At 37.4% G+C, this 13,609-nt stretch overlaps 1 protein-coding gene across 5 annotated transcripts in view; it reads right to left on the minus strand.

The window, feature by feature from the left end:
* The window catches only part of Gabra3 (gamma-aminobutyric acid type A receptor subunit alpha3), a 393,665-nt gene that overhangs the window by 145,750 nt on the left and 234,306 nt on the right, over positions 1-13,609 (minus strand). For all 5 annotated transcript variants that reach the window (XM_063246537.1, XM_063246536.1, XM_063246535.1 and 2 more), the window contains one exon: positions 1,343-1,508. In XM_063246537.1, coding sequence (XP_063102607.1) covers positions 1,343-1,482 — 140 coding nt within the window. In that variant the 5' untranslated portion in view covers positions 1,483-1,508. The remainder of the gene's footprint in view (positions 1-1,342; positions 1,509-13,609) is intronic.

The raw sequence follows: 13,609 nt of genomic DNA on the forward strand, positions 1-13,609 counted from the left end.
AACATACATACAAGCTTAAGTAACACATAATTTCTTTTATATGAGAAATGAGAGAAAGAGAGACAGACAGAGAGAGAGAGAGAGAGAGAGAGAGAGAGAGAGAGAGACAGAGACAGAGAGACAGAGAGACAGAGAGACAGAGAGACAGAGACAGAGACAGAGACAGAGACAGAGACAGAGAGAAACAGGAAATAGGGAGAAGGCCAATAATTCCCCAAATTACCTGCCACATTGTTTCAAAATACTTTTACCACTTACCAGTCCAATGCTTTAAATATAGCATGACCACAAATTGCATAATTTTTCTATAATGTTTGTAAGATAACACAACAGGAAATATTAAAGCAGTAAGGGCAAGTGTGTCTTGTGCAAACAGAGATCATGGTTGAAATGACACCTTCCAGTGATGCACAGGGTGAACTGTTAGATTTGGTGATTTGTACTGCTAGTTTTCCTTAGTTTACTGAAGAGAGCTGTGTGCTTCTATCTGTTTTTTGTAAGAGTTATACACTGTCTATTGTCTATGACTTATACTTTGACTAATAATTTGGTCCTTCTGTTAAGATTAAGATGTATAATGTATTAGCTATTATTCTCAAAGTATTTCATTAAATTTTTTGTTTGATTTTGTCATAGAAGAATGCTTTCTTACATTTTCTTTATTAATATTCATTTGAAGTCAGACAGCGGGGGGGGGGAGGAATGGGTGAGAGGCAGCTGGCAATGGAGCAGAGCACTTTGGAGAAGCATGGCTGAGAGGTGGAAGGAAGACTCCTGTCTCCTGTCCAGGGAACATCTGGAGAGCAGGGTTTTAAGTTTCAGATGGGAGATGGCTAACCATACTGAAATGCTAAGTGACCAGAGCCATTGAAAAAAATAAAAGACAAAGTAAAATCCTAGAAGAACAGCGATAAAACTCATTGGAAAAGGCTGGCAAAAACTGCTTTTAAAATATCACTTGCTGGGCATGGTGGCACACACCTGTAATTGTAGCGCTCAGGAGGCTGAGGCAGAAGGATCACTAAGAGTTCAAAGCCATCCTGAGCTACATAATGAGTTGAAGGCCAGCCTGAACTGCATAATGAAACTGTTTCTCAAAAAGATGACAAAAACAACAAAGTTATCACAGAGGGGATTCAAGCCAGGACTAAGGAGCTGCACGAAGGACTCTGACATCTCTTTCTACCTGAAGAGTCTGAAATAACATGGTTTTTCCTAAACACTGGGTAATGCATAAATATCTGAGAGCAGGATACTTGGGTCCATGTAGAAGTATCTGATAAATATCTGATGCAAAAATTTAACACATTCATCTTTTGTTCCAATGGTTAAAGCTTCTTACCCGCCAATATCTTGCTTTACAAAGTCCCCAGGTTCTTGCCGTCTTGATTCTCCTTGGCCAGCGGTTCCAGGGAGGATGGTCAACAGTAAAAGAAGCCCAAGTCCGGTCATGTAGAAGGGACACATTTGTGTGATTATCATCTTCTTAGGTACCAACCTGGAGAAACCTGTGAGAGCCACCATCCAGGGAAAAGGGAGAGACAAAAGAGTAGAAGACAAAGTGAGAGAGGAGGAAGAGATTAAAAAAACTTTACTCTCTGGGAGCCATTTAACTTCTACAATATCTATTTAACTCAGTGCAACCACAATTCACTCCCAAGATACACCTCTTCTGAATACATGAGGCCCACCCCGAAAGAGGATGACAAAGTAGGAAGAGCTCTACGTCAGCAGCGAGGAGTCTCACGTTGGAGTTTCACCTCATTCCCTGTCTTCCTGTACGAATGAGCTGTAGAATTTCTGCCCCAGTTACCTTTTAAAATCTAAGATTTTAAGGGCTAGAGCTCCAGATCAGCGGCACAGGGGCCTCCCTGCAAGCGCAAGGCCCTGAGTTAGATTCTCAACACCAAAAAGCAAAAACCTTAAGAGTTTAAAATTGTTTCTCATGTCTTAATGTTACTTGTCTTCAATCCTGTTTGATCTGTAGTGACACAAAGACCTTTGTCTTGGTTAATTGTGCTATGATGTATAAAATTTAGTGTATTAAAACTTGGAGTCACTTTATAGATTATTTTTGGATTAATTTTTATATCAGTACAGTTGAGCAATTTTCTACAATATCAGAGTGTCTAGAATAGACACTGTTTCCTCTGAATCAGGGTGAAAAAATACAGAATGATGAGACACTATGGATCTGGAATAAGAATGTGACATTTCCTCAGTTAAGAGAAATCTAAGTGGAAAGCAAACTCCATAGAATAGGAATTAAAACATAAAGAAACCCAAACCTATCATCCTGGCATAGAAGTTCTTAAGGAGTCGTCAGAACATATCAAAGTTACAAACTGCGATTTGGAACTGCCTACGTGCAAGGCTGGCTGGTTTATGAACCCTGGCCTGGCAGAGGTTTACTCAAGACATGGAGTTAAAAAAACAGCCAACAAACTTACCCTTGCTTATTATCTCTCTTTTTTTAATTTAATTAAGTTTATTGGTACAATTTAGTTATTCACGATGGTCACATTCATCCCAGGAAATTTGTACCTGTACATTACTATAACTTGATTTGTCTTCCCTCCCACTCCCCTCCCCTTCCTTCCACCCCTCTTCCCCTCCTTATTTACAAAGCTTTGTTTGCATTTACTTCTTCTTTTCTCATTTCTTCTTTTCTCTTCCTTCCTTTCCTTCCCCCTAGTTCCCCTTTTCTTTGGAGCAATTTCTTCCCATTTCACTACTTCTGTGTTGCTCCCTTGAATTTGAAATACTGAACATGTAAAGAGGACCTAACTCCGAGTGAAGGCTATTCTTTTTCAGTCATATCAACAGATTGATTTTCAGAGAGAAAAAAGGGATATTGAACCATTTTAAGGAAAGCATATCCAATAGATCAGTATGCAAAACAGATACAGACTGTGTTGCTATTCTGACTAGTGAAAAGATTAAGAAAAGAAACCTTCTAAATCTATCCTCCCAAAATTAGCCACTGGAGTCTGTATTAAGCTATCTTCATGAATCTGGTTCCTGAATGTGAAAAATTGTAATTCTGGAGAAAACGGGCTTCCAATATGACAAAAGTTCTCAATAAGAGGTAGGTATTACTGTACTAGTAGATTGTGCTGCACAACATAGTCAATATTTGATTATTTTTGTTTCAGAAAACAGAAATTTCTTTTGTTTAACCTTATGTATGTACCGTGATATACATTATTCATGAAATGCACAAGAGTTATTGGACGTTTTGCACAAATTAACAGGAATGAATAACTCATAAAATACTGCGAGTAAGAAAATACGGTGTATAATCAGACAACTCTGGAGTGTAAGCAACATCCATAGTGTACACAACAGCCCTGGCACACACTTAAATACCTACAGTGCCTCACAGACACAACAAGGCTTAATGCTCAGGTAATCAGGACACAGGCACTGGAACTGACAACTATTCTACGGGAGCAGAGAGATGCGTTATAGGGTAGAAAGTCGAAGTTCTGAAAATTAACCATAGAATGTAAGACAAATCATGATGCACACTCAGAAAACAATTGTGAGTACAGAAAACAGCGGCCATGTGGCATGAACGACAATGCTCAGCTATGCTATTCCTCTACGTGGCTATGGGCTCTGTTTCAAGTACAGCATGTCAGTAACAAATCAACACACTGAGAATAGATGACAATGACACAGAAATAGGTGTTCACAATTTGGAAGAATAAAAATATGATATATAGTATGATGTATAAGGAGATAATATCAAAATTCATTATATTTTCAAAACTGTTATACATTAGAAAACAGTGTTCACATACAATAAAATACAGAAGACAAAAAATGTACCCCCTGGCAACCACACCATTTAGTAATCATATGTGTCAGAAAACCACAGTACACAAGTATAACAATTAGAAAACACAAGGTCCTTGATACACACTCTTAAGATACAGTGTACAATTAAAGACCTGTCACGGGATTGATTCACAACAATGTGAATATACTTGATGCTACAGAACTGTATATTTAAAAACATTTAACATAGCACATTTTATGTGGTTTTATTGGCCCAAGTAGAAAACAATTTGTAGAAAGCACACTGCTGGAATAGGCAGCATTGGCAAGCTAGCAAATGTTCACAGAATGGGACCATATCTGTTATTTGTGCAGAGATTTGTAACTTGAACAGGTATTAGCACTAAATGGGCACACATGTGTGGTACATGCTTAGAGCACCATCAAACAAACACAGAGGACTTCGAGAAATGGTACACAAAATATTTACTATGAAAAAGTTGGTAATAGTCCAAGTGACTGTGATGTATAAACTGAAACTGTGACAGTGGACCATGGTCAAGTATTCACATAGCTGGAGATCACCATGGTACACGCTGAGTCAACCATGTGTGTATCACTAGAGCAGAGATGCAACAAGTAGATGAAAACGGCTATAAAGAAGAACTGATGTCCTTGGGGTAACAATTATTATGATGAATAAATAACCTAAGATCTACAACCACACAAGATCGTATACACCTCCATGGTGAATAAATTGCAGTAAAGGAATATCACTTAGTACTTTGTATATTAACCTATGATACATGAGAAGAAAGTTAAATTTAATACTTGCTCTAGAATTATTCTGAAGAAGCCAAACCACATTGTAAATGAACCATGCATATGTTTGTATCAGCATGGAAAAACCCCAATATAATATGAGCTTACGGCTCACCACAGCAAGCTAACAAATGCCTGTGGTAAGAGCGAAGTGGCTAGGAAACAGGAGACAACGCTTGTGCGGGCTTAGATAGTAGCAGTGGAAAATGTCACCTATAAAGCTGATGAACTGCAAGTTAATACTTCCAATGCACATTGCCTTGAACCCGGATCTCCATCTGTTGCCCAGGGAAGTCCTCATGTCATAAGCCCTCATGCTAACACATAGGTTATACCTAGCACGTTCAAATCTGAGGTCCACATATTCACACCCCCTTCTTACACAAATCTGTTCCTCCTGCAGTCTTTCCCATGCTGAGTAATAATAGCTCTGTCCCTGAACAGGTTCAGAGTGAAGACTCTGATGTTATTCTTTTGTTTTCATAACCCACATCCAATCTATCAGCAAGTCCCACAGATATCCCATTCCAAAAGAAACACATCCACCATCACGGCTCCTGGCCCGTCCTCTCAGCACAATTATTGTAAAAGCAACCCAAGAGGTCCAGCTGCCTCTGCCTTTGCTCTCCCCTACAATCAGCTCTCCGTATAGCCTCCAGAGGGAACTTTTACACCGTTACATCAGATGTGCCTCTCCTCTGCTGAAAATCCTCTCATTTCTTCCCAATTCAAATGCCTCCAATGATCCACGAGGCCCTCTATGATCTAACGCTCAAAAAGCTGGATCACTTTACCCTCTACTCCTCTGTGCTCTTGCATAGTCCACTTCAGCAACTGTGACCTCCTGATCGCTCACTGAGTGTGTCAGGCACGCTCCTGTCCCGGGATATTTGCCTCTACCTAGAATTTTCTCGAACCAATTTCTGAATAGTTTGTTCCTTCAGGTTTTTATTCAAATATCAACTTTGCATTGCAACTTTCCCTCGTTCACCTATCTAAAATTTCAACCTGTCTCAACATCCAATAAATGTCTAAGCAATCGCCTGCTCTGTTTTTCTTCCTTTGCACTTCGCATGTGCATTTTATTTACTTTTCAATTCCCTACTTCCTGAATGACATACAAATCCAACAAGAATAAAGAGTTTCGCTTGTTTTATTCTGAGATACAAGGTTATCCTTTGGTATCCATGAGGGATGGCTTCCAAGACCTCTGCAGATAATGAAACCAATGTATGTTCAAGTCCCTTACATAAAATGGACAGCGTTTGCATGGAACCTACATATACTCCCCCATATATATATATACATACGCATATACATAGACTTACACATATACATACATATACATATACTGTGGTTCACAAATGCTTCTCTTCACAAGCAATTCGAGTGGCAAACAGAAGTTTTCTGCAAAATTTCAATTCTCTTTGCAAACTGCACGTCTGGCAACAAACACAATCACAGCCATCTCCCCAGAATCATGGAAAGAATTAAGTTCATGAACCATACTTTAAATCATTTCTGGCTTCTTTATAATACCTAAGACAAAGTAAATGCTATGCATATTGTGTTGCTTTGGGAATAATAACCAGATTAAAATATATATATATATATATATATATATATACACACATATACATATATATATATATATATATATATATATATATATATATATATATATATAATCTCCAGTAGAGACATCAGTTTTCAAAACAAATATTTTCAGTCGGTGGTTGGTTGAAACTGTGGATACAGGACTCGCAAATATGAAGGGCTGACTGTGTACCAAATGCACTGAACAGCATCTGACATTTTTAAGATAACAAATAACTGCCTAGATGCTGTCCTGAAAAAGACATATCCCTAAATGAAGTAAGGGAATATAAAGGATCGATGAGCACTTCCCACCACCTTGACTGACCTCCACCTAGACCAGGCTGCTGTCTCCCCACACCCTGAGCACTGCGACAAGTGGCTGCTCTGGTTCGCATGTGATTTTTCCTCATCAAAATGCGTGTTGAGTCTTGGTCCCCAAGGTGAGTGGTTGGGGAGGTAGAACTTAGAGAGAGATGTTTAGAATATGGGGGCATCAGCGGACTAACGTCTTTCTCTCCAAGTTTTCACTCACAAGACCGGTTCGGTTACCAAGAAAGCGTGTTATTATAAAGGAAATCTGTCGCTTGCTTGCTTCTAAATACATTTGTTTGACTTCTGCTTCCCACTGCCAGTTTAACAGCATGAGGTCTTCATCAAAAGCTGAGCAGATGCCAGTGCTGAGCTCTCAGACTTTGCAGGCTGCAGAACCTTAGGCCATAATAAGCCTTTTTCCTTAATAGCTTCCCCAATCTCAGGCGTCCTATATTAGCACCAGAAAATAGACCAAGACAATGACCCAACTTGCCTCTCTCTGCTCCCACTTTCACCCATTTATGTTCTACTCACGGCACAGTAACTAGAGTAAGATTTTGTAAAAATATGTCAGGTTATATTCCCCTTGCTCAATTTTTCCCAGTGCATTTTCACTGCACCCCGAGTAGTCACCATGTTAAGAATGTAGCTGATTAGCCGGGTGTGGTGGCTCATGCCTGTAATCCCAGCACTCAGGAGGCTGAGGCAGGAGGATCATCGCCAAGTTCGAGACCAGCCTGGGCTACAAAGTGAGCTCAAGGCCAGCCTGAAGTGCACAGAGAGACCCTGTCTCAAAAAGACAAAAAAAGAATGTAGCTGATTGTTCCGATCTTTATTGATACATACTAGTAGCATCTTTGTCTGACAGGCTCCAAATTGCATCTTTCACCCTATCCTTTGTATTATCTTACTTCATTTGGAATAAGTCTTTGTCAGGACAGCATCTACTCAGTCATTTGTTATTTTAAAATGTCCATATTCATCAAATGTTGCTCTATGCATTTGGTACCCAGTCGGCCCTCCATATCTGTAAGTCTGTCTTTATTCTTTATTTATAAATATTCATATAAAAGAAACCATGTGATATTCTACTTCCTGAATCTGCTTTATTTTTCTTAACATTATGGGCAAGATCCATTCATTTTACAACAAATGACTCAAGTTTGACCACTAGCTCCTTATGAAACCTCATCTCTTTCTAATTTCCTGTCCCCTGCTCATACCAGGCCACAGATGTTTTCATACTTGTCTTAAGGACATGGTCTTTGACCTGCTGCTCTTCCTCCATATGTTGGCTTGGCTCACTTTCTGTAGGATTCTTCCCCTGTTCACCACTGTAGATAGAGCCCCCGACCCCTATTACTCAGTGTACTCCTGCCCTCTATCCCTTGCCCAGTTTCATTGCACTTGGAGGATGTATCACTGCCTAAAATTACATTATGCATTTATTTGTTCTCCTGGTAGTGAAAGGACTTCATTGCCCTCTCTGGGTTGCACAATAGTCCTGGCACTTAGTGGTGGCCCCCAAAAATATTTGTTAGACAAAAAACAGTAAACGTTTTCCTGACTTGACGCCTGCACAATGCTGGGCGTCCTTTCTTTCTGAGAGATATATTCTCAAGACTATCTTTTTTTTTTCTACAACTTTCTCCCATGCTTTTTAAATCCTTCATTTTATGGAAAACCAAACCTCACATACCCTCACGGTCTTCACAGAAAACCCTACATATCTTTTTGCTTTAAACAAATTGGGCTTTATGTCAAAGACACTACTTCTTCAGCAGTACTGTGAGGTGTGGCATGTGAATATTCTTCTGTATTATGCAACGGAGACACAAGGGTAGAATTATCTTATCTCTCCCACGCCACTTCAAACTATTCCCCCTCTACGCATGTGCACAACGCTCTTCATTTGATGTTTGTGCCGCTAAGCTGTGTCACTCTGTTCCTTCATTAATCTTCATCAGTATTCCTACAGGCTCCATCACTGGTTCCAAACCAGCGCTCACCTTGCACTTTTCATGTTCCCCAGCATTTTCAGAGTTCACTGCTTGTGTAGATAATGTTCCTGTCATAGCTAGGTGACCGGGACAAGCTTTATTATTTACATTCCATCCGCTGTCAGCAACCTAAGCCCATAGCCACAGCCTGTAGCATGTACAAAATTGCTCCCATATCAAAACATTGTAACTATAGACTTGTTATGACTTATTCTGCTTGTTTTCTAGATTTTAAAACTTCACTGTTACTCCACTTGCTCTTTGAAATTAATTTTCTTTCTGTTTGTAGATATTTAGTTTGTAGTATATTCATCCCTCCATTGTCTCACAGTCTTCTGGGCTTTCTTAGCACAATTTATAATCAAGTTTCTTTCATCTTAAAAATATATCAGCTGGGTGTAGTGATGCATGCCTGTAATCCCAGAACTTGGAAGCTGAGGCAGGAAGATCATTGAGAGTTTGAAACTAGGCTGAGCTACAAAGTGAACTCAAGTGCAGCTTAAACTGCAGAGCGAGACCCTGTCTCAAAAAGGCCAAATAAGTAAATAAATAAATGTGTGTGTGTGTGTGTGTGCACCGCTCTACAGTTATTAGACTGTTTCCTTTCTCAATCAACCAGGTTTTTGAACAAGTGGTTTGAAAATACTTCCTCCACCACATTCATCTTCTATGTATTTGTCAGCCACATTCTGCCTTCTTCAGTGATTGTTGCATAAAACATCAAATCAGTAACCACCAATAATGTAGGCTTTTCTATTGTCAACCTTCATTCTGAATTAATACATTTCAAATACATCTCTTCTCAATTTATCATTAATAAGAATAGATAGCAGCAGAAAACACTTGACGCCTGGATGTTTGAGTTTGAAAGGTAATGGAAAAAAGAAAATCTCTAGTATCTGAAAGGGAATTTTATTACATATACCACCTTTAAAGATGGATTAAGATGAGGATTCTTAGGCTACTGAACCGGAACATAAAGACCGAAGCTTTTTAGAAAAATACAAATCAATGCCACATAAATAATATGATTTACACACATAGGAGCTGAATTAACCAAAAATACATGTATTTTATAGCACACTGCTCTTTGAGGTATGTACGAGTACAGATGCCAAATTTACCCGTCCTCATTGTTAGCAGTAACTCATAAAACTCCCTGTTCTCAATGACAGTAAAAATAAATTTAAAAAATTTAGAAATGAAATATTAATGAGAAAAATCAGAATGCTGAGATAAAGTGATACATTGCTTAGTATGCATTTAAACTAAGAAAACAGATGCAAATATCAAAATATAACTAAACAGAAACTGAAATTTTCTTTCAAAAACATATAATACTCCTTTTCAAGCACTGTCCCAAGAAGATTTAAAGCAGTAAAATTGTAAACTAGAAAGTTTATTTTTGGAGGGGAGTAGAATGAACCTAACACTACATAGGTAAGTTATTAACCTAGTATTATTTTCAATGCTGCTATGAATGAACAAGTCAGATGGAGAAACAATTAGAGAAAATAAAAGAAAAGAAAAATCCATGCAAACATAAGAAAACATAATTGCAACACCAAATTGTGATTCTGTAAACTCACAGAGTGGGCCAGGGACATAGCTCAGCAGCACAGTGCCAGGGAAGCACAAGGTCCTGAGTCCCATTCCAAGTACTAAAAAAGATCTCACAGAGTGAGAAGAGCATACAGAAAAGCCTACACTTCACAGTGGCAAAGCGACAAAACACGCATGCATGTGTGCCCACGTAGTCTTTCATGCGGCTCAGAAGCCCCAAGAGCTACATTTCTCTCTCCCACAGGAACCTCTGGGACAATTGCCTTAGTTCAAGCAGAGCATAGAGAAAGACGACAGAAAGCTGGACAGAAAGATAACTCCAAAAGTTTTCAAATCACAGGCAGGCCTCTCTCTCAAGTCTGCAATCCACATTCACATTATTTGGTCGAGGAATCTCAAGTCTTGTCCTTAGTCTAAAGTAGCTGAGAAGAGTTCCTTGAGTGACCTGGAGAAGTAAACATAAATCATCCTTTGAAGGTGACATTTTCATCTTCATAAGTCGTTGGGGAAGCCTACCAACAACTTTTTAGAAGCCCTGATTAGATCTATAAGATAATCATACACAGGAACCTAAATACTATAGCATGGGAAGAATACAACAGAAATGACTAGAGCTAAAACCAAATTCCCCATACTTCAAGTACTGAATTTATCATATGCAGGGCATTAAAAATTTATGACCACCACAAAAAAGGTTACAATATATGCAGAAAACGGGAAATTACAAGCAATAAACTAGAAACTTTAAAGAGTATCAAATATAATTCTGAAGGCAAAAAGACATTGAAAAATAAAGTGTATATATATATATATATATATATATATATATATATAACTAAACATGTACTAACTGTCAATAGAAACAGGTTGTATATTTTCTACACTAGAACGGGAGAAAAATTCACTGATTGTAAAACCATCAATCTAAGTAAGGAAGAAATAAAAGAAAAATGAACACAAAATAGGCTAAATAGAAAGCATTAAAGGTAATAGTTGTAAAGCTTTACATATCAGCAAATTTTTACATGTAAATGAACTAAAAGCTCAGCTCAAATTAAAAGATTTTCAGACTTGACTAAAAATAGAAAAAACTAAATCAATTTCACGCTGTTTAAAATGTCACCTCTGAAACATACGGAAACAAAACTTTTGAGACAATATACATAAATGATACATTAGCCCCAAATAACAAGAAATGTCAAGAAATAAAAGCTCTTATGTGAATGATTTTACTAGAAATAAAGAAGAGAAATCATTGGATAAAAGGTTCAAATTACAGAAGTATATAGCAAACTTCTATTTAACTAATATCACAATGTATTTTAAAAATTGGGAAAGTTACACAGAAACATATAATTTTCAATATAATGGAAGATTTTAACACAGCTCTTCCAGAAATAAACAGATGAGGCAGATTAAAGAAATCAGGACATACATGGAAGCGTTACACAAGGTGGATTACAAACTACCTACTGGGAAGAGGAAGAGGAAGAGGAAGAGGAAGAACGCCGGAAAGCTACAGTGAGCACAAACACCGCGGTACGTCTCTACCCACGTTATCACCGGGCCTGGTACCATGTAACTCTTGGTCTTTCCTAAAATCAAAATAACCATGAAAAGTCACTGATCTGAATTGATGCAAGTCGCTGTGGCAGCCACGAAAGTGAGACTGAAGACAACTAGGAGAGAAGATTTCCCGAAGTGCCGTTTTCAGAAAACGGCAGCAATGATGGGGGAAACACGTGCAAGATGATGAAGGCATTCGAAGGGGCTTAGTTAGCAATGTGTCTATTGCTGTGATAGTTTCTTACAATTGAAACTGTATTTTTATCACACCCTGTATATAGAATACTGCATTCTCTGATTGTAGAACTCACCCACTTTTTTTCGTACAAAGAATTGAACTCACAACCTTGGGCTTGCCAGGCAGGCGCTTATGCCCCTAAGCTAAGCCCGTGACCCAATTTACCCACTTTTAATCTCACTAGGTATATTTAAAAATTCAAAATGCTACAAGGACATTCAAATTAAATTTCAAATTATTCAAAAAATAGGGTATATTTCATACATCATAGCCAAGTCAGCTTTATACAAGAGTTATTTGAACATTAGAATACCAACACAATTTATACACGTCAGTATATTTAAAGAGAACACTATCATTATCATACCAACACAAGAATGGTAAAGAATGCCTTTAAGCTGACAAAGAGTAGCTCAATACTGTAATATGAAGAATCAAAAATATTTGAACTCATACAGAGACAACAGAATAATTCTTTTGAACAATAGAGTAGAGGAGGAAATTATTGATCAACGGATACAAAGATTTTGATAGATAGGAAGAATAAATTTTCCTATTACACAGTACAGTGATTATAGTCGATACGTTTGTGTATTTCAAAGTATAACCAATAATAGTGTACTGTAGTTTTCAAAATAACGAAGGCAGGGGCTGGGGATTTAGCTCAGTGGCATAAGCGCCTGCCTTGCAAGCTGGCAGTCGTGAGTTCGATCCCTGGTACCGATAAAAACGAAAAAGACAAAAATAAATAAATAAATAAATAAATAAATAAATAAAATAAAATAAAAATAAAAACCAAAATAACGAAGGCAGTAAATTTCAAATGTTCCACTATAGAAATGATGGGTAACCAAGGTTCAAAAGATCACATTTCACTTTCTCCATATAATATTTAATATGTTGATAATAATTGATATATATCAATTTAAAATAATGTTAAAGGAAAAAGAATTTAAAACAATTATTGATACCTAATAAAAACTGACCTTCCACCTTATTTGTTTTGTCTACTTCAACAGGCTATTCTAGGCACTTCGTATCTCCATACAAATTTAGAAATAACTTGTCTGGTCTTACTATTTAATTGAAAAGTAAACTTAGCAGTACTGCTCTCTTTGCAATATTGTGATTGAAGCTATATTTGTGCAGTCACTTAGGTCTTATTGTTTTCAAATAAAGTTTTAAATTTTTATCTTTCACAGATTTTACATAATATTTCTAGAGTTTTTGAGCATTTAATTGCATATTATGCATGCAATTTTATCTAGACTATTGTTGATTTGAGATACTAATTTTATATCCAGCTATCGTGACAAAATCACATAAGTTCTAATAACTTATAGGATGTTTGCTTAGAATTTTCTATATATGGTTCATCTTGTGTATGGCAATGAAAATTGTATTTCTTCTTTCCCAGGCTGTGTGTTTTTTCTTGCTTTTTTACACTATTAGTGGTGACCGTCAATAAAAGGTAGAATAGGAATTTCATCAATCTCAAAAGGACAGTATTAGATTCCCAACATAAGTGAGATTTCATGAAATCTCTCATTAGCTGTTTTGTGTCCAGCCTCTTCCTCGTTTAGACTATTATTCCACTGTGTATGTTTACCACATTTTATTTATTCATTTATCCACTGATGGACTTTTTCTTTGTGGAAGTGAAAATATCATTTTGTTGCATTGATTTCAGTTCCTATGCATATACATTCACAAGTGAAACTCATAC

The sequence above is a fragment of the Cavia porcellus genome, unplaced genomic scaffold (genome assembly GCF_034190915.1).
Source record: "Cavia porcellus strain 051 isolate PalLab524CR breed Dunkin Hartley unplaced genomic scaffold, mCavPor4.1 scaffold_3, whole genome shotgun sequence".
Classification (NCBI taxonomy): Eukaryota; Metazoa; Chordata; class Mammalia; order Rodentia; family Caviidae; genus Cavia; species Cavia porcellus.